Source organism: Marmota flaviventris, chromosome 2 (genome assembly GCF_047511675.1).
Source record: "Marmota flaviventris isolate mMarFla1 chromosome 2, mMarFla1.hap1, whole genome shotgun sequence".
Lineage (NCBI taxonomy): Eukaryota > Metazoa > Chordata > Mammalia > Rodentia > Sciuridae > Marmota > Marmota flaviventris.
The window spans coordinates 188,153,132-188,178,563 of record NC_092499.1 but is presented as its reverse complement, the minus strand read 5'-3'; the positions used below and the strand labels follow the sequence as shown (position 1 = coordinate 188,178,563).

Below are 25,432 nucleotides of genomic sequence, written 5' to 3'. Positions count from 1 at the left end.
CTCCAGGGACCTCTCCAAGACTTTCTTCACAAATGGAACATAATCAGTGTTCCCCAAACTTCAGTTCTTTGGGTACCGTCTTAATTTTGCCCATCTCCTACGTGTGTGTGGCTCCCTGAACTATTTTTTTCTAAATGTACTTACGTGAATAATTCATTTTATGGGGAACATTAGATTTTGAGAAGTGGAAATGAAAAGTGTGAAGTATTTTAGGAAGTAGGGAAGTGGAAGAAAGGTTCAAGTTGTTTTTTTTTTTTTCTTTCATTCTTTTTTTGTTCGTTTTTCCTGAAAGAGGTGGGAAAGAGATTCAAAAGTTTAAAAGCTGAGAAAGAAAAAAAAATTTAGTAAACTATATTTTGTTCCCATGTGTGGATGGGTTTGTCTCGATGAACCCAACTACTATTTATAACCATGAAGCTCTAATAAAATAAATAAATAAATTGCTTTAAAAGAGAAACTTGAACTCCCTCCGTGGGTAGGGAAAACCAGTTTCATCTGCCATAAGTGGGGGAGGGGAGGAGACGTAGAGAAATGAAAAAACAGGATCACCAATATTTTTTTTTTCAAATAAAAGGAGCCCCACTTACAAACCATGGCTTCTTCCCTAGGTGGTGGAACTAAAACGAACAGCAAAGAGATGATTAGTATCAAATAAAAGTCAGCAGCATAGCTCTAGGGGCTGAGGGGACACTGTCACTGGGAAGGGGTGGTGAGGGTCCTGGGAATGGGTACGGCGGTGTGGTGGTGATCATCTGTAGGACCTGTAAGCATTTTCTCCCTAAATTTTATATCACAATGAAAAATGTTACCGGAGTAACAAATCACCAGTGAGACACAAATACCTTGCAAATGGACACCTGCTAGCAGGGAGCCACAGCTGGTCCAGGGGAGATGGCTTCTGAAAGTCTCTGGGTCAAAGTCTCTGATCATCCCGCGCCTCCCAGGGGATCCCAGGTGAGAGGTGGGCTCCAGCACACAGCCCTTCCCCACGCCCCCATCATCCTTCCCTCCTCCTTTTCCTCAGGACCCCAGAATCCATGCTCAGAGCCAATGTGAAAAACAACATGATCTACACGCACCTGCTCTTGGGGGACCCTGAGCGCCACGATCCCAGGCAGGTGGAGAAAATCAAGCTCTTCTTACTTCAGTTCCGGGCAGCTGGAGACACTCCCGGGTGAGTCGCTGCCAGCATCTGCTCTGCTGGTTGCCACCTGTTTCATTCTTGTCAAACGGGCCTAGGACCAGCCCTGCTAACGGGCATCAGAACATGTATGTGGCTGGCACGCAGCTCAGTGGCCGAGCACTCAGAAATGTGAAAATCAAAACTGTCCATTGCAACGCCATCGGAGATCCCACCCCTCCAGTGGGGCATGCATGGTGTGGGAGGGTCTGAAAGGCACTGCCTGGCCCCTCGTGGGTGATGCCACTCATTTCCCGTGGCAGATTCTAAACCCACACAAAGGAGCAGAGTTAACACCACTTTGCCTCCTGGTCCAGGAAACACCAGATATTCCAAGTAGAAAAGAGAATGCAGAGACCCACAGGATGCAAGTGTCCCCACAGGAACTCACAGGTCACCTGCTCTCTGCTTGTCTCTCCTCCTCTGCCAAGGAGCAGCTGGGGAAACTGAGGCTGGCCAAAGCACCAGCCATTCTCCCCCTCCGCATTTTTTTCTCCTCTGCTCAGGGTGACTTTCTTCCAAAGAACCTTTCTTTCTTCCAAGGAATTCAGAGCGTGGGCTGTACTGGATTCCCAGGGACCTGCTTCTCCCACTGTTAAACGCACTCAGTCCGTTTCTGTGGAGGGCGGGTGTGCACCCATAGAGAGGCCATCTGGAAGACGAGACCCCAAGATGCTCTTTTCTTCCTCCTATGCTTTCTTTTTCTGATTTCATTCTGCAATTAGGTTCAGTTGCATGTTAAGGAGATAAAGCAGCACAATTGTGAGCTTTGACCTGGAATGTTGGGACCAGGAAGCCGGGGCCAGTCCTTGTGCCCTCCAGTGCTCAGTGGCCTTCAGCAAGTTCCTCCCATCTCCCCGATGGCTTCCATCAGAAGGCTGGGCTGGCTATTCCCTACCCCAGCCCCCAGTGCCCACTTTTCTGTCCTACCGTGAGCCCTGGATTAGTGGCCCCTGTGGGCTGCGGAGAGCCCAGATCCCCTTGCTGGCTGGCTTTAGGGATCTGGAGGCTGCATCCTTCCTTCTTTGGGTTTCACTTCTGCCCGTGGCCAAGTACCCCACAGCTGCCTCTCCTGCTGGGTGGCCCCGCTCTCAGTGTCCAGTTCTCAACCGGCTCCAGCAGCTCCGTCCCCTCCCTTTCCCTGTAGCTTGCTGCTAGCGCCTGGGAACCTCCAGAGCCCTGGGAGGGTCCTTTACCACACCACGCCTCTGAGATAGTCCACAGATTCCAACCTCAAGTAACTCAGGGGATTAGTCTCTGGAGCAAGTAAAAATTTCCCAGGGGTAAAAGCCTATTAATTTCTCTGTTCCTTCATATTGAACTCAGCTGAGCATCTAAGCTCCCATTTCCATCAAAGGGAGAAAGATGCAAACACCGAGTAGCACAGCAGCTCGCTCAACTCCTCTTTCTTTGGGTGAACATCCACTGTATTGGGATTCTCTCTCTCTCTCTCTCTCTCTCTCTCTCTCTCTCTCTCTCACACACACACACACACACACACACACACACACACAAACACTCCACACAGAGCTGATGCAGCTGGTGGGGGAGGGCTTGCCTACCACACCAGCACCTGAGGTGGCCTCCCCAGCTGGGGTGGTCCTCGATCTCCCTGGAGTGATCTAAATCACTGTGGTTCTTGCTGCTTCTGCCAAAAAAAAAAAACAACTATAATTCTGTTGTGGCCCCCCCAAATCTACTCTGGGACCCTGAGGCCCACTCAGGACAGCCGTGCACTCCAGCCACACACAGGCCCTCTCTGGGGACGGAGGACTCTGGTCTGCTCTCCTACACTGTGCTCAGGCCTTTCCATCCCAACATCTCCCTCAGCCATTGCTACTTTACTACCTGGACACCATCCTGGGCTTCCCTATGAAGCTTCTTTGGGGTCCCTACAACCCTAGCATGGGTATCTATCACCCTGGAAGATGGGGTGCTAGACTCATTCTTGGGGACCCAGTAACTCCCAGTGCTATCCCTGCTTCCTCCATCTGGTCTTGCAACTCACGATTGAAGTCCTCTCCTTCTGGAGAAGACAGGACAGTCTTCAGTGGCACCCATTCTTCTCCGTCCTATGGCTTATGGTAGAATTTGTGTGCTCTGGGTCTGCTTGGCTTTGTGTGTAATAGAGCCAGCCATGCCTGGAAAAGTACAAACCAGAACCTCTCTCTCTCCCTCTCTCTTTGTGTGTGTCTCTCTCTCACTCTCGCTCTCACACTAAAAGCCATGGCTTTCAAGAGCACCCAGAGATTCAAACTCTCATGTTTGACTCTCATCTCATTGCCTCTCTGGGATCCTCCCTCCCCTGGGATCGTACCCTTGAGGGCTAATTTTAATAATAGTGATGTCAACTGTCAATCCCCAGCACAGAAAAAAAAAAAAGACGATGGTCGTCTTCATCACCATCCTCATCTTCAATGACACTTTAGATTCTCATTGGATTAATGCCAATGATAAAATGACTTGAGGATGTAAGTCCCACCACTTCTCTTGCACATTCCTTCTCTTGCCCTTCCACCTTCCAACATGGGATGACACAGTGCAAAGTCCCTCCCTAGGTGCCAGCCCTTTGACCTTGAATGTCCTAACCCCCAGAACTAAAAAAAAAAAAAAAAAATCTAAATAAATAAGTGTATTTTCCTTATAAATGACCCAGTCTGTGGCATTCTGTTATAGCAACACACAGTGGACTAAGACACACTTCCAGCTGCAAGCAGCTCTGAATCATTCACTAAAAACAAAAATCATAAACAAGATGGCGGAAGTAGGCCAAAAAGCAGTATCACAATAAATGTGAGCAGGTTAAATTCATCAACAACTCTGAGGCTGGATCAAAAGATAAACTCCAGATTGTTAGACCTCAAAGTGAAGTTTAAATATTATCTGGTGGCAATTACTGGAGGACTCAAAAATACCCAAGTCCCACCGTGCCAATCACCTTTCCTCATGAAGTTCCCAAGGGGCAGATTCTCAAAGGAAACAAAAGAAAATGGAGAAACAGATTTCCATGTTGATTCGATTAGGTCGGAGCCCTAATGAGAGGCTCCGTGGAACCCCACATCTGCATCAGAGAGCCAGCAGTCCCAGGAGATCCCCGCCACCACCAATAGCTGCCAGAGAACACAGGTTGCCAGACTGAGCAAAGTTAGCACAGAATGCCCAGTCAAATTTGAACTGCAGGTAAAGGCTGAATAATTTTTAACATAATTATGTCCCAAGCAATGTTTGGGACACAATTATGTTTAATGGTGTGTTTTTAAAAAGTATTTATGATTTATCAGAATTCGGACTTACCTGGGCATCCTGGGGCTTATGTAGCACCCAGCACACCCTAGCAGGAGCACTAGAAAATGAGAGCCAAGCAAGAGGCAGCGGGTAGCCACACAGATCCATAAGGAGAAGAATGAAAGAGGAGTTGGCCCTCCCACCAGTGAGACAAAGGGCAGCAGCTTTCCCTCCGTGCTATTTACAAAAAGCCCACGTCCCATGAAATGCTGCATGAAGGTTAAAGGCAAAGGGATTTACAGATGAGAGACTCTGACATACATTTAACCACTTCCTGAAAAGTGCCCGATAAATCAAAGAAAAACACAGGTGAATCTACATTAGCATGTAAAACAGGAAGGAAGCCCCAGCACGCACCAGAACCTTGAGGTGAAGTGTGAGGTGGGAAGGACCCAGTGTGAAGATCCAACCTAATGGTATGCTGGGTGCAGCTGGCTCAAGTTCACTCACAGCAGTGGATGGTTGTTAAATGGCTGCTCAACCTTGAAATTGTGGCAGGAGAATTTACACCTTGGAAATTGGCAGATGCTACACATTAGGGATTTTTAGTTTTTTGAATGCTTGTTAATAAACATTTGTTATACTAACTACTCTAAAATTCACCAAATAAGAAGAAATAAGACAAATAAGTCTAAGAGAACCTAAGGCAGATGTGGTCTGTGTCCCATTCATATCCTTTTGATTTTTCAGTATGTTCTGCTCATTTCTACCTCATCTCTGCATTAGTACCTGAGACCTCTTGTTCCCAGAACTCCCTGGGCTTGCTGCAAGTTAGAAGTGCTAAGGAACTTACAAATCACCCAGAAATAGCCTTCAACAAATGCCTGTCTGGGAGCTGCTATATCAAGGCCCCAGCTCCCTCCTGATTTGGGTTTTTATCATTTCCTGCATTTCCCCCAAAGGCCTTCAGATGCCCGCTGAGGTAGCCAGCTTCATCACACACATTTTAACCTCTGAAAGTCCCTCCACATATGTACTTTTCTAAATATAACTTTTTCTTGATGTTTCTTAATATGGAAAAATACACTGGTTACAATTCTAAAAGATACAAGAATATATATACGATTACAAAATTTTCTCTTATTCTTTTTTTACTATTTGTATGTGAGCACATGTGCATCACTCCTTCACCCTCCTGCAGGTGCACCTTCACTTCCTGAATAAACTACTTGCACTTGAACTCTTAGGGGAGAACTCAAGCCTATGGGTATCTCCACCAGCCAGGGAGCTCAAAACGGCAGGGAGCCGAAAACAAACGCCACCAGGTGGCGCCGGCGGGTAGTGCGCAGTGCAGACGTGGGCAGTACTGGCCCACAGGGCTGTAGGCATGGCCGGTCTCTCCTGGCCTCCCCCACTGATGTGGGCCCACAGGGCTGTAGGCATGGCCGGTCTCTCCTGGCCTCCCCCACTGATGTTGGAAGGAGGTGTGGGTTGTTCCTGTGGCCAGGCACAGAAAGGAGGTCTGGCTAACTTTGGGTGGCGATGGCACCCAGAAAAACCCTTGAGCACAGCAGTAATATCACCATGCCACTTCACTTCCCAGCCAGGTCCCTCAGACAGCGGAGCCTCCAAGGTGGTCAAGCAGGACAGCCAATCCAACTGAACAGAGCCTGGCACAGGCCTCATACAGTGACCACACACACACACATTCCCCGAGCCAGCCCCTCCTTCTGAGAAAATGAACAGAGAAACAACTTGGCCCTCAGGCATGGCTCAGAGGTTCAAAGGAAGAGGTCATACCAACAGAATGAGAACTGCTGGGCCTGCATACTTAGTTGTTTCTCAAAAACAAGAGAAACTTTAAAACAGTTTTCTGAAATACATTCCACAGAAAACCAGCTGCTAGAGGTAATGTGTTATCCCGCTTTCCATCCCTGTGACCAAATATCTGAGATAATCAACTTATCAGGAGGCCAGGTCTGCTCTGGCTCCCTGTCTCAGAAGTTTCAGTCCACAGCTACTTGGCCGGTTGCTTTGAGTCAGGAGCGAGGCAGAGCATCGGGGTGGGAACACATGGTAGAGCAAGCTGCTCGCCTCATCGCCAAGAAGCACAGAGAGAGGAGGCAGCCATGGAGATTCCAATGCCACCTTCAAGGACATACCCCCAGTGACTTTACTTCCTCCCACTAGGCTATAGTCTTACAGTTTCTACCAACAACCATGTGGCAATCAAGCTTTCAACACACAGGCCTTTGGGGGCATTCCATTTCCAAGCTCTAGCAGATAGAGAAAAGGCTAGACTGAGGCAAGGCCAGGTCAGGCAGAGCTGCAGGGAGTGCCTCCCCCGGGGACTTCCTGGACCCAGGCCAAGGTGTGTAACTGCACAGGACAGGCACAGCGTGACATTCCCAGAACAAATTGTAGGACTCATGTTCCAAGAAATGTCAGCTGGGAAGACTAAGCTCCCTTCAAAAGATGTGTACAAACAGAAAAGACATTTAACTCAAATGTGTGTCAGGAAGTGACAGAAACTGATGACCCTGTAGGCCACAAAGGGCCCCTCAGCAGGGCCAATATCAATTGATTTTCAGGCCATATTATCCACAATGCAACAAAAACAGAAATTTAAAATGAAAGGATAAACCAAAAATGGGAAAAAAAATCAAATCACTTGAAAATTTATTCCTTAATAATTCAAATCAAAGAAAGGAAGTATACTCCAGTTATAGGCCACTGGAACTCCACACAGCAAAACTTAGGGAGTGCCACCAAAGCGCTCCCCAGTACCCTAAGTGTTTTTGTTATTAACCAAGGAAGTCTCAAAGTAAATGAAGAGTGGAACCCAAGGAGCGAGAAAATAAGCAGCAAGATAAACCTAGGGAGAGAAGTAAAAGTAAAGATAAAATTGGTGAGCCAGGTGCAGTGGTACAGCCTATGATCCCAGTGACTCAGGAGGCTGAGACAGGAGAATCACAACTTCAAGATCAGCCTCCAAAACTTAGCAAGACCCTGTCTCAAAATAAAAAACAAAAAAGGACTGTAGATGTAGCTCATTGGTAAAGGACCTGTGGGCTCCATCTTCAGAACCAAATAATGATAATAATAATAGATAAAAGAGAAAACATAAAAAACAGTAGAACTAACCAAACTGAGACATGGCTACTGGTAAATAGCTATAAGATAGCCAGATTAGTGGAAATCCAATTAAGAGAGGGGCTCAGGAGGAAAGTGAGTGAGACACACACACACAACATGAGTAAAGGAAAGCAAGTTAAACCCAAGGTGCAGAGAATGTTTCAGATCCCAAGAGAATACTAAGTACATGTGGTTCCCCATCATTTGGAAAATTTGATGGTGAACAGGTGTCTTAGCTCAGGCTACCATCACCAAATAGCCTGGGTGCATTTCTCACAGTTCAAGCCCAAGGTCCAGGTGCCAGCAGGGTATATTCTGGGGGGGATCGCTTTCTCGTTTGCAGACATCAGCTTCTCTGTGTGTCCTGGGCCTTTCCTCTGTGTGCAAAGAGAGAGTGCTTTGGGGTCTCTTCCTCTCCCTACAAGGACAACAGTCGAATCTGATTAGGGCCCCACCCTTATGACCTCATTTAATTTGATCTCCTTATATTCAAATACAGTCACCTAGAGAGTAGGGCTTCAACATATGAATTTGAGAGGGACATAATTCAGTCCCAAACAGGATGCTTTTCTAGGAAATGGAAATTACAAAAAGAAAAAAATTAGAAAGCCTTGGAGTCAACCTCACGCTTGACCTTAGCCAAAAGGCTGTGAGGCAATAAGAATTAACTAAGACTGACATAGAACCATTTCCAAAAAGGATATGGGTCAAGTAGTTGGCAAATTAGGAGACAAGTTCCTTCAAACTTTCAAAGGATGTATATGGGCAATTCAACCATCCTGAAAACAAGCAAATAAAAAACAGAATGCAGCCTGGTTCACTTTACAAATCTAGCACAACGGTGACACCTGCCCCGGCCCAGGTAACCAACGGTACCCAGTTGGCCTTTGCCAAGATGCCAGGTGATGAATGTGCACTTCATAGGTTAAGGAGCCACAGGATGCTACCTTGAATGTCATACCATGGAAAGAGTTTTCAAAATAAGATCTTCAAGATTAATATCCAGAATATATGAAGAATTCAAAAAACACCCCCAGAACCCCACAAATAACCCAATTAATAAATGGGCAAATTAATTACATAGGTACTTCTCAAAAGAAGACAAATGGCCAACAAATATATGAAAAAATGTTCAACATCCTAGCAATTAGGGAAATGCAAATCAAAACCACGCTGAAATTTCATCTCATCCCAGTCAGAATGGCAGTCATCAAGAATAAAACAATAATAAATGCTGGAGAGGATATAGAGAAAAAAGAACACTTTTACACTATTGGTGAGACTGCAAATTGGTGCAACCACAAGTTTCCTCCAAAGACTAGGAATAGAACCACCATGTGACCCAGCTATACCACCTTTCAGTATTTATCCTAAATATACAGTCAAGGGCTGGGGATATAGCTCTGTTGGTATCTCATTTGCATGCACTAGGAATAAGTCTTGCCTTGCATGCACTAGGCCCTGGGTTCAATCCTCAGCAACACACACAAAGAATTAAAGTCAGCATGCTATAGTGACACATGCACACCCATGTTTATAGCAGCACAATTCACAGTGGCCAAATTATGGAACACTAGATGTCCATCAATGGATGAATGGATAATGAAAATGTAGCAAATAGGTATATATACATATATATATATATATATATATATATATATATATATACACAATGGAGTTTGATTCAGTCATAAAGAAGAAGGAAATTATGTCATTTACAGAAAAATGGATGGAACTTGAGAAACATTATGTTAAGTGAAATTTAAGCCAAACTCAGAAGGTCAAGGGTCATTTCTGTCTTATATGAAAGCTAGAGAGGAACATTGAAAAGAAAGGTGGTTGTGGGGGAAAACTCATGAAAATCCAAGGGAGCTCAATAGAATAGAGTAAAGGCAGAGGGAGAGAGGAGGAAAGGACAAGAGGAACTATTAGGGAGTGATACTGACCAAATTACATTTTTCTATGGTGTGCATGTGCGAATGCGTAACAACGAATCCCACCATTGTGTATAATTATAATGCATCAATAGAAATATGGAAAAGTAAATAAATAAAATTTGATCCTCAAATCAAAGAGGCTATCAGGAGTCCACCAGCTGAGACCAGAGGAGCCTTGAGACAGGAGCAACCCACAGACAAGGGCGGTGTGCAGAGAAGTCCTAGGCCAGAGCTCAAGTGCATGCTGAGGCGGCCTTGCAGTCGACCTGCCTTCAGGACACAGCAGGGAGATTATGAAGTGGTCACGCCAACCCTAGTGGCACCTACACATGGTGTACTTAGAGTGTGGCATGTTTAGAATATCCTGACATCCAGAAGAGGGTGTCGTGTTACCTGTAACTGCTACACGGTTCCGGAAGGCAGGTGAGCTCCGTGTAGACCTAACCATTAAACTGCCTGTAACTGTAGGACCGTCCTCTAGGTGTGCTCTGGAGGGGACACTGGCCTGATGCATCAGACTTATTCCAAGCCTGAAGAATTCAGATTCCTAATAACTCAAATCCCCCAGTGGTTCCATTCCACTCCATGACAAGGATTGCTGACTCGCTGACCGGGACACACCAGTTTTTGTTTCTAGAAAGCACCACCTGCACGCCTGGGGACTTTCCTCTCCATCGTCAGCACCTATCGGGCTAGGGCTCAGTGAGAGGAAAGCAGACCTGGTCTCATTTGCATTATTGGTCACATTCATGCAGACAGGCCTGAGAAGTGCCACCCAGACAGGTGTCTGTGCATCCCTCTCTCTGCTCAGGTTGCCATGGTGAGCAACCAGTCAGGTCCCAGGCTCCGAGCAGATGCTGGGAACAGGCTGCCAGCTTGAGGACCTTTCAAGATGTCCATTAAAAGCACAAACAACCCCGTCTCCTCTCTACATAATGGGCTTAATATCAGCCTGCGGCACTAATGGGTGCTTGGCCTTAGAGAATCCTGCAGTGCCTAATGCCCCTTCCTTGTGATGTGATCTCCACGAACAACAAAGGGCTTCCATCTCCGCCTCCCTAGGCTGACTCTCAGGGCCCCAAGGACCCCATCGCAGGCCACCTGATGGAAAGGCTGTGGAATAGGAATAGAGTAGCTTTGGGGTTGTATGGAAGAAAGATGCTGACCTGCCTGTTGACTCCCGGGAGAGCCAGGCCACGATGCCTCTGGGGCTGGGTGGCAGGTTTGGAGAAAATGGGTACTCTGTCACACATAGGACATGAATTACAACTTACCAAGGGCACCTTCTCAGCAGAGTGAAACCGGAGCTTCTGTCACCCCTGTGAGTAGGCTGGGACACCACAGACACAACTCCTTGGCCTCCTCCCTCCCCCAGAGAAGCTGGCTGAGCTGGAGGCCCTCAAATCCCACCAGCCTGGGACAAGGGCCTGTCAGTCTCTAGAAGGCCCCCATGAGCACTGACCAAGCTCTTGAACGCCAGCTCCAAGCTGGGACTTGGGTTTTCTCCTTTGAGGAGAGGAGAGCATATGTTATGTGTGTGCAGAGAAAAGGGAAATCAAATATAGTTTGATAATAGCCGATAGACAGTAGGTAAACTTTATTCATAAAAGTACAGTTACCTGGATTCAGAACATGGGCCATAGTTTCTTGATACCAGACCTAGAAGAACTAATTTTTTATGATTATATCACTGTTACTTATTTTCCTACAGGTAATTTTTCTAGTTTCAATATTTTCCCCTCAAAGTTAAATGAAAAAAAAAAATTGAAAGTTTAAAACTGGATCACTTGGCCCTTTCTCTCCTTGTCTCCTCTTGTTCAGAGTGCTTGCATCTCTTGATGGTCAGCATCCTCTTGGATCTGCAGTTTGGATCAACGCATTCACGTCTTAGCAGAATCTTCTTTGTGGTTTTAGCCTTCTTGCAGAAAATTGGCCTTGTCTGCCCACCGTAGCTGCTCTGCTTCTGATCACAGCGCCTCTTTCCATGGGTGTAAAGGGAATCCTTGCCTGCCACAGTCTGGCTGGGCACAATTCAGGAGCCACTTATCAAGCAGAAAGGAACTTTATTTTTAGAACACACACCACACCACAGGAGCTCTTCAGGAATTCCCTCAGAGCCCAACTGCCACCACTGGCTTCCCACAAGCCTCTCAACCTCCCCCACTCCTCCTGCTCTTGAGGCCGATTGGCTGGGTCACGTGGACGGAGCCAAAAAAAGTCCCCCAATGAGCAGCTCGGTGGTCTGAAAGGGCTGGGAAACAGCCCAATGAGCATCACCGCAGAGGAGGCAATCAGTTGGCAGCTAGAATTTTGCTGGGGCCGCTGTGAGCCAATCATCAGCTGGAAGCTGGAAGTTTGCTGGCAGCTGGAAGTTTGCTGGGGCCCCTTAGGCTGTGGCTCTCAACATCTCCCCCTCTCTGTTTAAACAACAAGCATGTGGCTTAGGGACCGTGCCTGCCTTAGGTTGTCCAATACTACATATGGTCCTTACCTATCATCGGATGAGCTGACCTCAAGGCGTCAGCTTCCTGTCTTAGGTTGGTACCATTGCAATTGGATCTTACCCATCATTGACTACCGGTCCAGCATACAGCCACACCTGTGGATAGGTCTTTGTACCAGCGGGGGGGTGAGGTTCTTTGCCTCACCTCTGTTGGCCCCCAAATTTTAGCTGAACGACCATCACAAGAAGAAGGGAGGACGATACACCAAGCCAATTGACGGCTCCTTCTGAAAAAATTGTACCACCGATGACACCATCAGCAAAAATACCCCAACACTACCAAAAGTCGCTGCACCAACAGATAGTTCACAATGCATACAAGTGAGTTCACAATGCATACAAGTGATACATAGTCCAGGCAAGTTCTGCAAGCAGTTCAGTGATAGCTATTGCAGAAGCTGTAGATTGGTTTTATCTTTGTCTTCACCGGCACTGGGATAAAGATAGGAATTCTGGCAATAATGGCTAAAGAAAAAATTATGTAACATTCCAGAAGGCACTAAAAGAAAACAATTTTCTGAACAATTTACATTATCTTGAACAGAATTATTAAATATAATGAAAAGGAAAGGTGAAAGTAAACAAACAGATCTGTTAACCTCCTTTTTTGTTCACATATTAAAACAATCCTCAACAGCTGTTTACCCAATTTAAATTAAACCATTTAAATCACGTGAATAAAAAATATATATTTGGATCCATTTTTTCATGAGCGCTCATCATATATGATATATGGACATACGTACATACAAACATACAACATAAAACACAAGTGTGCACAAATAATATAATACATACAACACATAACATAATAATAAAGGCCTTATAACTTTTTACAGGTGAAATCTCCATTGCAATGTTTAAAAATTCTATAGTCAAAAAATAGAACTGATCAGCAAAACATTAACCTAGGTCTGTATGAGCTCAAAAAACAAAATAGAACTTCATGATGTGGGAAAGGGTAATAATAAAATAGATATTGAAAAAAGCATCCTGGTTCTGTCGCAGATATAAGGATAGCCAAACTGGAGTTTTGGATATCAGCTGTTATGGATTTCAGCCATCTTCTTTTTGGTCTGTAGAAATCGCTTTAGTTAATCTCTCTGGAATCCAAATCGGCTGCTGTTCTCCCTGTGGAAACACACAAACAGACCCCCAACTCCAGATAATCACTGGGTCAGGACCTTAGTTAATCTCTCTGGAATCCAAATTGGTTGCTGTTCTTCTGTGGAAACACACAAACAGACCCCCGACTCCAGACAATTACTGGGTCAGGACCTTTCCATTGTCCTGTTTGAATATCCTTCCAAAGCACCTTGGGCTTATGTACATTTTTTGGACACATATGCCTTTCCACAGCGCTAAGTCCTGATGAATCCAAATTTTTAAAGTTTAGAGTAAAAAGGGTTATTTTAAGTTTATCTTTGGGGAATATATACCTTTTCCCAATTCCCTCTTTTTGCTTTAATAAGTACATTTTAATAGTTTGATGAGCTCTTTCAACTATGCCTTGTCCCTGTGGATTGTATGGGATTCCTGTTATATGAGTAATGCCAAATGATGAGCAAAATTGTTTAAAAGAGGTAGAAGTATAACCAGGGGCATTATCTGTTTTTAACTGTTTTGGAACACCCACAGTGGCAAAATTTTGTAAGCAATGAGCTATAATATCTTTAGTTTTTTCTCCGGCATGAAGGGAGCCCAACAAAAATCCTGAAGAAGTATCAACTGTAACATGTAAATATTTTAATTTTCCAAATTCTGGCAAGTGTGTGACGTCCATCTGCCAAATATGGTTAGGTAGCAGTCCTCTAGGATTGACTCCAAGGTTAACTTGTGGTAAAAAGGTCACACAATTTTGACATTGTTTTATTATTTGTCTAGCTTGTTCCTTAGTTATTTTAAAATGCTTTTGTAAAGTATTAACATTGACATGGAACTTTTTATGAAAATTTGTAGCTTCTTCGAGTGTAGAGAAAATATGTATGTCATGTGTAGTTTTATCTGCTAAATCATTGCCCAAACTAAGGGCTCCAGGCAGTCCTGTATGTGCCCTGATATGTCCTATAAAGAATGGATCTTTTCTGTCCCAGATTAGACTTTGTATAGTGGAAATATATAGACTTTTTTGTTTTGTTAAACCCTCCTCCTATGGGGCAATTCCTTTTAAAATGTCCTGTTTGTTCACAATTGTAGCATGTTTTTGGCCTGGCATCTAAAACCTGTTGTACTGCAGCTGCCACGACTTGCCCTTGTTCATTAATGTCTCTACATAATTTAATATATGTGTTTAAATCTTCATGTTTCCATGGTCTAATGACTTCTCTGCACCAATGATTCACTTGCTCATAAGCCAGTTGTTTTATTAATGGCATTGCTTGTTCTGTATTCCCCAAAACTCTGGTAGCTGTTTGAATAAGCCTATCTACAAATTCAGCGTAAGGTTCATTAGCTCCTTGTATTACCTTAGATAATTGACCTTGTAAACCTCCATGTTCTTGTAAAGTCTTCCATGCCCTAACCAAATCAACAGCAATTTGTAAGTATACGCCAGGATCATATGCAATTTGTTGCTGCTGATCCTCATAAGGTCCCTTTCCTAACAACATATCTAGATTTCTCTGAGGATAACCAACTGCTGCATTTCGCCTAGCCGTCTCCTTGCAAAATTCCTCATTGGCAACCTTCCATAACAGGTATTGTCCTCCATTTAGCACAGCTTTACACATACTAGCCCAATCTGCTGGCGTCATGTTCAAGTTGGTAATGGATTCGACCATGCTTACAGTGAAGGGTGCTTGAGGACCATAGGTTGTTACAGCCTCTTTTAGCTGCTTCACTGTTTTGAAATTTAAAGCATGGTGAATTCGCTGCCCTCCTGCCTGCTCAAATACAGGGCATGGTAATATTTGAGGTCTTGTCTCAGGATCCCATCTATCAACTGCGGGGGTTGGGGGCCTCCCAGCATATGGAGGTGGCGCTGTTGGTTGGACACTTACGTCCTCTGGTGATAGAAAGGTGTTAGTAGCAGTCTCCTGTTGTAACTTTTCCCCTGATGGCTTTTTCTGCTCTAAACTTTCTTCCTCTGTCTGACTAGTTCGAGAGACCTTCTCTTTTACTTGAATTTTTTCCTCTGTCTGACTAGTTCGAGAGACCTTCTCTTTTACTTGAATTTTTTCCTCTGTCTGACTAGCTCGAGAGACCTTCTTTCTTACTTGAATTTTTTTCTCTGTCTGACTAGTTCGAGAGACCTTTTCTTTTACTTGAATATTACTACTATAACTATAATACAACCCAACAAGATAATGCCAAACAAAACTGAAACAGAGTGAAACAAAATTGGAACAACAAAAAATCATTATAATAGCCTTTCTATCCTCCTGAAATGTCCATCCGTCCTTTCTCCCTATCTGTTACTCAGATGTGAGCAGTTTTTCTTCCGTCTCATCTCCAGGGACAGGCAACTTAAAACAAAAGTGAAGCAAAACAAAAGAAGAATCTTAAAATGGCTACCCATCCTCTCGCCCTGCCCTCAGGGGCGAGCAGTTTACCTTATCACTTACCCTCAGTCGTTCCCCTTGCCAGCCACCAAATGCCGCAGTCTGGCTAGGCACAATTCAGGAGCCACTTATCAAGCAGAAAGGAACTTTATTTTTAGAACACACAGGCCACATCATAGAGCTCTTCAGGAAAAACCCTCAGAGCCCAACTGCCACCTCCAGCTTCCCACAAGCCTCTCAACCTCCCCCACTCCTCCTGCTCTTGAGGCCGATTGGCTGGGTCGCATGGGCGGAGCCAAAAAAGTCCCCCAATGAGCAGCTCCATGGTCTGAAAGGGCGGGGAAACAGCCCAATGAGCATCACCGCAGAGGAGCCAATCAGTTGGCAGCTAGAAGTTTGCTGGCAGCTGGAAGTTTGCTGGGGCCCCTTCGGCTGTGGCTCTCAACACTTGCCCTTTTATACTGGGTCACTTGAGAGGCTGTTACTTGTCACACTCTTTACAAAAAGTCCTTCCGGTTTTAGGTACATTGACCATCTTTACAGTAGAGGTATCTACATGATGAAGACTGGAGATCCCGTGGCTGCAGCCCTCCCCTCTCCACACTTGCCCCTTATAGGAAAGGGAGGAATGGATGAAAAGAACTAATTCTTGAAGATAGTCAAGCTTTTTTTTTTAAACTAGAGACCTAGCCCGCTAGATCTACTGCTGAGCCACATCCCCAGCCCTTTTGGGGTTTTATTTTTGAGACGGGGTCTAAGTTCCTTAGGGCCTTATTAAGTTGCTGAGTCTGGTCTTGAACTTATGATCCTCCTGCCTCCCAGGTTGCTGGAATTACAGGCATGCACCACCACACCCAGCTGACAATTTTTTTTTTAAATAAATAACAGAGATTTGGTCTAAAGACCAAGCTAAAACAAAGCTACCACAGTTAATTGCTCGGAACTGCATTATATTTATATACATTAAGTTGACTATGTAATTTATATCATTTGAAGAGGATGCTTATATATTATTTATGATTTTGTATTTCCCAATCAAGAATATGGTATTTCTACTGCCACTTAGATTTTGATAAATAGAAACAAAACAAAACAAATAGTTTTTTTTTTTTTTTTTTCAAAACAAATAGTTTAACTGTCACCCCCGTGACAATTTATTGATGAAAAGTTGAAACTAGAAAGATGATCATAAAGTCAGCACACCAAAACCACTTACACCCAGAGATGTTGCCAGTAGTATACATTTGGACTTTGGTTCAGCCCTGTGTGGAGCAAGAGGGTCAATATGAGGAGTTTTATAGGAAATCTTTCCCACATTAAGCTGGGACACCAAAGGGCTCCATTTTCAGGGATGTGTGGGTAGATCTAAATCCTTCCTCACCCCAAGGAGACTGTGAAAAGTCACCTTGGTCTTCAGCACTGCAGCAGGATGGGGGAAGATAAGCCGGGCGATCCTGCCTGCAAATCAGGCCACATGCCAATATCAACCAGGTGCAGGAGCCTGGCTTAGCTAAGGAAGCCCTGATGTGGGTTGAGGGATGCTCTGCCTGGCAAAGTCCCTTTGAAGAAAGGCTCATCTCTCTCAGGTTTTGTGAAAACCCCACAAATAAGTTCTCAAGGACAACAAACAGTAAGTCATTAAAGACAATCAGTGCTAAAGGGGACAGTGAAAACCTGCAAAAACAGATCCACACAGGCTCAGACACAGACTGGAAAACAGCTTGACTTACCATGCTTTAAAAAATGACAAACTTGAAAATACCTTCAGGGAATGAGAAACTATAAAAAGTAATCTAGCAATTTTGAAAAATAACAAAACTAGGATCCTAATTAGAATAAGATATACTCCATGTTTGTATAAATTTGTCAAAATATATACTGTTATGTATAACTAAAAAGAACAAATAAAAAATGCAAAAGAAAAAGAAAAGCAACCAGAACTCTAGAAATACAAAATATAAAAACCAATGGGTTTATTTAACAGCAGATTGGTCTCTACAGAAGAAATAGTGTACTAAAGTATAGATCAGAGGAAATTATCCTAAATGAAGCACACAGAGAAAAAAATATTCAGAAGAGAGGGTGTGAGATGCTGAGAGAATAGCGAGAGAAGGCCTACCACTGGGGCTCCAGTTTAAAGAGACAGTGGATGCACATTTCCAAAACTAATGAAAGACAACAATCTACAGATCCAAGAAAGCCAACAGATAAATAAAATCTACAGCTCAATACCTTAATGAAACTGTAGAAAAAACAAAAATAATAAAAAAAAAATTCTTTATAACAGACAGCAAGTTAGGCAGCTGGGCCTGGTGGCACATGCCTGTAATCCCAGTGGCTCAGGAGGCTGAGACAGGAGAATCACAAGTTCAATACCAGCCTCAGCAACTTAGCAAGGCCCTAAGCAACTTGGTGAGACCCTGTCTCTCAATAAAATACAAAAAAGGGCTGGGATGTGGCTCAGTGGTTAAGTGCTCCTGGGGTTCAATCCCAGTACCAAAAAAAAGAGGGTGAATCAAAGACATCTTCAGACAAACAGAATCAGAAGTTTATCAAGAGGAGATTCTAAATGATAAACTTCAGCCAGGCATGGTAGTGCATTCCTGTGATCCCAGCTACTCAGGAGGCTGAGGCAAGAGAATGGCAAGTTCAAGACCAGCCTCAGCTACTTAGTGACATCCTGTCTCAAAAAAATTTAAAGGGCTGGGGATGTAGTTTAGTGGCAGGATATTCCTGGGTTCAATCCCTAGTACTGTGAAATAGAAATAAAAGTTAAGTGTCAAGCAGAACGACGGAGATCCCACTGATAGGTCTATGGTGCAAGGAAAAACAGAACAACAAAGACAGGAGGAAATAAGGACAAATGGAAATAAACTGACAATACAAAATGACAATCACAATATGTATAAGCTTTTTAAATTAAGTTTAAAACACAGGGAATAAAATCATAATAAATCAAGAGAGGATGAAATAAAGAAAAACCCCCACCCAGGAAGAGGGTAAAATATTTAATTTCAAACTTTAATGAGTTATCTATGAATGTTTTAATTTGTAATCACCAAACCATTAGCAAGTATGCAAAATTGTAGAGGGAAATGGAAAGATTTTTTAAAACTATTTAAAATAAGGAAAGGAAAAAACAAAGACTGGAGATGTGCTCAGTGGTAAAGCTCTCCTGGGTTCAATCCCCAGTACCAAATAAAATGAATAAATAAACAAAATAAGAGAAGGGGGTCAGGCGTAGCTCATTGGTAGCATTTGACTAGCATACACCTGGCCCTGGGTTTAGTCCCCAGCACTGCCAAAAGGGGAAGGAAGGAGAAAAAATAGGCCAAAGAATGAGTTAGAAAGCATAAAATAAGATGGTAAATATTTAGGGACTTTTAGTAAACTAATGTGTGGAGTTAGAAGACTCAAGTGATAATATACATGCCATGAAGAATTTGGTTGTTTTCCTCCAAAGCCAGGCACCCCTCCCAAGCAATGGACAAGAAGCAGCCTTTTCCTGATGACTTCAGCGCCATTGTGACTACCCGTTGACATCACACAGCATATCTCATCCCTCTGAGTCAAGGGGGGCGGTCACATAGCTTCTTCACCTCCCTGCACGGCTGCTGTGATTTGGGCTCTTGCGTCTGCTTTGTGTAGTTCTTCTGTTTCACCGGCCTGTGTGAACTCTGTTCTCTGCAGAGCTGTTTCTGACAAACCTCAAAGGTTCAGACCTTCACCTACAGAGTTCTAAGGGCCACCCGCAGGGCAGAGGACAGCTCCACCCTTCTTAGGAAAGGGCTTTTCCACAAGGGGCATCTCATTTAGATTCTGGGCAGTGGGATACTCAACTCGAAGAACAAAGTCTCATGGAGCCAGAAGCCTTAGAAATTTGCCCTTACAATCCTCACCACCGAATCCCACTCAGCAGATTCCAGTACCACCTGGCATCATGCAGGAGAAAGAACCCCAAGAAAGCCAAAAAGATGGCCAGCTGCAAATACAATGCCTGCCACGTGGTCCCCATCAAAAAGCTGGAGGAGCACGAGGCTGCCTGTGTCAACAGAAGCTCTGTGGAGGAGGAGGACACCCTGAGCCCTCTGAAAGTGAGTCTTCCGAGTTCAGAGCCAAATGACGACCCCCTGCAGGTCTCTCCCTGGCTTTCCAACCCAGATATCTGGAATGTCGATGGTGCTAACTGCCACCCCATGTTTGTCCTTAAGACTTTTGTTCCCCAAAAGCTTGTTTGTGAAAGTGACACAAGAGAGTCAGAGAGAGAGGAGACCAACCCCCAGAAGATCCTCAGACCAGGAGAGTAAACTGCCAGCAGGAGGAACAACACACATCTCTCAAATGCATGAAAGGATATGCAGCTCATCAGAATAAAAGACATGCAAAGTAAAAGCCCGGATGCTATTTCTCCCCCATCACCTAGTAGGTTGTTATGGTTAGAATGTAAGTCGACCTCCATGGAGGGCAAGGTGGCAATAGCTACATGGGCTTTGATGGAGCAGTTCTGCTTCTCGGCCTCCATCCTGGAAATGCACTCACACATGTAGAAAATGGGGTAGGTACTGCTATCACTGAGCTGTCCTGCGCAGCAGAGAAAGGTCAGGAATGACCTGACGGTCCACCAGGAGGGCCTGCCTAAGTCAGTTATGGTGCAACCTATAGAGAGCGAGTACACTGCCGTGAGCCAAGTGCAGAAGCTCTTTGGGTACTGACAAGGAAGGGCTGGCTGAATAGTTCTGTAACTTTGCCAGACTAAACCCGGCAACAACTCGGCCCTGTCCATAGCACAAAAACAGTCACAGATGGTGTGTTAAAGAGGGAAGGGGGTTCCAATAAATCTATTTACAGAAACAAGCCGTGGGCTGGATTTGGCTGGTGGGAAACAGTTTCCCAATCCCTGAGTTTAACTGATAAAAACCAAATCCAGGGCGATCTGTAGATATGCCACCACTTTTGCAGAGTTGAAGTGGGGGGAGGGATGGGACTGTGTTTGTACTTATAGGTGCATAAAATTGATCTTCAAGAATACACTAGAACAGGGCTCTCTGCCCGCAAGGCATTAAATATTTACCATCTGATCCCAGTAGGAAATTTGCTAACCTTGGGCTGGGGCTGGGGCTCAGTGGTAGAGTACTTGTCTAGCACCTGTGAGGCACTGGGCTTGATCCTCAGCACCACATAAAAATAAATAAAAATAAAGGTATTGTGTCCATCCACAACTAAAAAAAGAAAAAAAGTTTGCTGATCTCTTCCCTAGTAACTAAGCCCAGTTGCTTCCGGGGAGGACCACTAGGGAACCGCAGGATGGGGAAGAAAATACATGTGAATATTTCTCTGGTCAAAAAATTAAAATATGTGTTTTTAAAAATAGCAGATGGAAGCCAGGCACAGTGGTTTCACTACTCAGAAGTCTATGGCATTAGGAGGACCACAAGTTCAAGGCCAGCCTGAGCAACTTAGCAAGAGCCTGCCTCAAAAAAAAAAAAAAAAAAAGGGCTGGGGATGGAGCTCAGTGGTAGAACACCCCTGGGTTCAATTCCCAGTTCCAAGAACAGAAAAATACAAACAAAAAAAACCCTAGCAGACAGAAGACTTCTTTTTTAAAATTTTTCAAGAGGAAACCTTAACTGCTAATTTTTTTTTTAATATTTATTTTTTAATTATCGGCGGACACAACATCTTTGTTTGTATGTGGTGCTGAGGCTCGAACCCGGGCCGCACGCATGCCAGGCGAGCGCACTACCGCTTGAGCCACATCCCCAGCCCTTAACTGCTAATTTTTGAAGAAATAATCACAACTTTCCGACAACCCCACACTTACTATTACTACTTCACCTGATTCTATTAATACTTTTTTTTTCCCCCAAGAAGGAAATTAAGATTTCTTCTTTGGGGGAAAAAGAGAGGGACAGAGAAAGTAGTTCTGGGCATTGGCCTTAGGAACTGCATGATTAAAAAAAAGTACATGGACTATACAATTGCCATAGAAGAAGCAGAGGACAAACAGCAATGTGGAGAATATGTATCTGTAAACTATGAGCCAATAGGACCAGGAGAAAGAAATTAATCTTGTTTGGGGTATGAAGGAAACAAATCAGTCATGAATTAATCATTGTTGAAGATGAGTGACAGGTACATTTTACCATTTTCTCTACTTTTTTTTTTTTTTTTTACAAATTTACTTTTTTACTCTATTCACATTTATTTTCTTATTTTGGTACTAGGGATAAAAACCCCCGGCTCTGCTCATACTAAGCATACACGCTACCACTGAGCCACACCCCAGCCATCTACTCTTACCTCAGTTTGAAATTTCCCCTGGTAAGAACCGTTTTAAATATATACAAAATGCAGAGGTATCTTCAATTGGATCCCAGAACAGAAAAAGATGCGGGTGGGAAAGCTGGTGAAATCTGCAGTCTAGAGTTAACAGTGTTAGACCCCAGCCAGCTTCACGGTTTTGCTAATGCACCATTGTTTTGTAAATACGAATGTTAGGGGTAGTTGGGTAAAAGGTACGTGAGTACTATGCACATGATCTCTGCAAGCTTTCTGTATGTCTAAAATGATTTCAAAATAAAAGGTTAAATGCAGAGAGTAAAGAGCAACAGGACCAGAATGGACTCTTGAGCCTACTGTTCTGAGTTGAATCCCAGCTCTGCTGCCTGCTGCCTGCTGGACTTCTTTTGGGGAGTTACTTAAGTTCTGATTGTTTCTTCATCCACAAAATAGGGACAATGAGGGCTGGGGATATGGCTCAAGTGGTAGCACGCTCGCCTGGCATGCGTGCGGCCCGGGTTCGATCCTCAGCACCACATACAAACAAAGATGTTGTATCCGCCGAAAACTAAGAAATAAATATTAAAAAAAAAAAAAAATAGGGACAATGAATTCTTATGATTGTGAGGTGGAATAAATAATTCAACCCATGTAAAACTATCACAAAAGCCCTCAGTGCTGACAACTGTCACAATGGTGGTATTATTCAGCCAAAAAATGTAAGGGGTAAGAGTCAATGATGAAAAAATGAATTTATAAAAAACTTAAGCAAATTTAGTCATCTGAAAAATTAATCAACTTTTGCAATTAAAATGATTTTTAAAACTTTTAGACCAAAAAAATAAAAAAAACACTAGGAGAGGATATCATTCAGGAGGATGGAAACATAATAAATGCATATATTTAAAATTTAAAATAGTTTCTAAAATAAAATATTTTATATTTCTAAAACTAGGCAAGAGGAGAAAAAGGACCAGAGGATTACAGAAAATTTGATAAATTCAATAGTCAAAAGAAAACACCAAATAAAATGGTAAAATATCTATCCCCAAAAATCAATAAATCATATAAACGTAAAAAAGGATTTAACTCACCTATTTAGAAACATTCCATTTAATGCACTAAGTCAAATACAAGTCAATTCTGATCCACAATAGCCAATACTTTTGAACCAGAAATAGTAGTAAATACCACCAAGCTCTCCCAGCCATAACTAATCAATCACAGTTCTGGAGCCTGGACAATACCCTTCAGAATCCTCCACACAATGCGGAAGGCCACCACACACAGTGACAGAAAGCTCCATCTTGCCACAGCTCCCTGTGGGCAGCTTCTACTCAACAAACCTTCTGGCCTGACTCAGGGTGTTTAAGGAATAGTCAAGAAATATAGCAGGGGCTGGGGCCGTGGCTCAGTGGTAGCATGCTCACCTAGTACATACGAGGCCCTGGGTTCGATCCTCAGCACCACATAAAAATAAAGTAAAAATATTAAAAAAATAAAATTGGAGTTGGTGGTATTTTCTTTAAAAAAAAAAGAAAGAAAAGAAAAGAAATGTAAGGGCATGCCGGGCATGGTGGCACACATCTATAATCCCAGCGCCTCCAACAGGAGAATCATAAGTTCAATGCCAGCCTCAGCCACTTATGAGGCTCTAAGCAATTCAATGAGAACTTGTCTTTAAATAAAATATAAAACAAGGGCTGGGGATGTGGCTCAGTAGTTGAACACCCTTGGATTCAATCCCCAGTACCAAAAAGAAAAAAAAAAAAAAAAGGAAAAACAGGGGCATAAAACTCTCCTCTGAAGACCTGGGGGAATGACCTGGCAAGAAAGGAATGTCAGTTCTAAAATTCCTGAGCTGGAGCTCAGCCAAGTGTTCCCTCCTCTCTTCATTCTTCATACCGTGCCTCTAATTGGCCGGCTGGTTCCCAGGAAAACAATCACAAAATCTTAGCAGTGACTGTCCGTGGCGAATGCTGAGGCTGCCCAGCAGCTGACCACACAGGAGAGCTAGGGAACAGGCCGTGGTCCTAGGTAGCAGGCAAGTTCTCTACAATAGGTTCCTGGTGGAAAACTGAATCTTAGGGCAGAGGAAGGAGAGAAGAAAGAGGAGCTCCCTGGGGCCAGATGTCTTACAGAAATTATTATATGAAGTCCTTGGCCCCAATACTTGAGGGGCAAGTTCCAAATTCAGATACAAAAAGTGAGTCTGGGTAGCTAAGTAATTGCCGTGGTTCCCAAAGCTGGCGAGTGGCAAGTCCTACATAAATGGAACCCATCCCCAGCAATTCACTCTCAGATATGTAGAATCCAGTAATGAGCACAAGAGCTCCCCAAACTATGAAGGCAGGGTGCTCATATAATAGCCAGGCTGGACACAAGCCACCCACCCTTGGGGAGTATGGGTAAACTGGGGGAAAGTCATAGGAAGAATACTAGGCAGTTTCGTCTATTTCAAAATTGAAGAAAAATTTTAAATATCCTCACCACCAAAAAAAAAAAAAAAAAAAAAAAAAGGATAAATATAAGTATGTGACGTAATAAATGTTAGTTTGATTTAATCATTCCACAATATGTACATACATCAGAGCATCACATCATACCCCATGAATATTTACAATTATTGTCAAAAACAAAACGGATACCAAAGAATGAACAAACTACCCAGATAACTTGGCTGAACCTCACATCATGTGAAATTCAGTTCACACACACTTAAGAAAAAGAAATCTACAGTGTTGGAGTCAGGATGGTGGTTACCCCTGGTGGGTGGGGAGAGGGTCCCTAGGCGCTGGTCCAGTTCTGGGGTTTGGTCTGGGAACGTTACATGAGTCTGTTCACTTTGTGAACCTTTACCTGCACCCACTTGGAGCTGGTACTGTTTTCAGTATGTATGTTGCACTTCCACAGAAAGTTTTTGAAAACTGAACCTTTAATGCTTATGTTTTCCTGCTTCACCACACTCCTGCATGGTTGGTAACTATGACACAAGTGATGACACAGAACAGGGCCCACTGGGGTGCTGGCCTTAAGGTCCAAGACTGGGCTCAAGTCCTGACTTGCCATATTCTAGTACCTGCCCTTCAAGGCAGGTCCTAGAATTTAATATCTAGAATATCTAGAACTTATTTTATGATTTATCTGAAATTATTTTATGATTTATCTGAGAACCAAGTGTGTGTCACTGTTCTCTCAAATCCCTTCAACAGCTCTGAAAATTTAGGGATTCTCCATTTTATCGCAGAGGACCCAAGGACTAATGCAGTGAAGAGACACACAACTAATAATAGCCACACTGGGATTCACACCCAGGTCTATGGGATCCAGAGTCAGAGCTCTGTCTGGGGCTGCCAGGAGGAGCATGGAGGGTGCCAGAGGCCAGGACCCCTGCTTTCGTCAGGTGCCTCCAGCCCTAGGAACAACCAAGACACAGCATAGTCACAATGGCTTTGGATTCCAGAATCCTTTATCCCACTTGTTTCTAGCAAAGTTCTAGAAACCCCCAAGGTTCCTAAGATCCTCCCCCATCTGTTTGAGCCCAGGACACATCCTGCATTTTCCTCAGGGTTTTATAGTTGACACAAGTCTCTCTTCTGTATCAGCTAGTTATTGTGACAATAATGCCAAGTAACAAAACCATCCCAATATACAATCTTTTAAAACAACATTC

General features: G+C 43.8%; 1 protein-coding gene across 1 annotated transcript; it reads left to right on the top strand.

Moving 5' to 3' along the window:
• The first annotated feature begins 19,337 nt into the window (after positions 1-19,337).
• Positions 19,338-19,787, top strand: Gtsf1l (gametocyte specific factor 1 like). The gene is made up of 2 exons (XM_027945140.1): positions 19,338-19,616; positions 19,692-19,787. Exons 1-2 carry the CDS (start codon positions 19,338-19,340, stop codon positions 19,785-19,787), a joined length of 375 nt encoding a protein of 124 aa, XP_027800941.1.
• Positions 19,788-25,432: the final 5,645 nt, after the last annotated feature.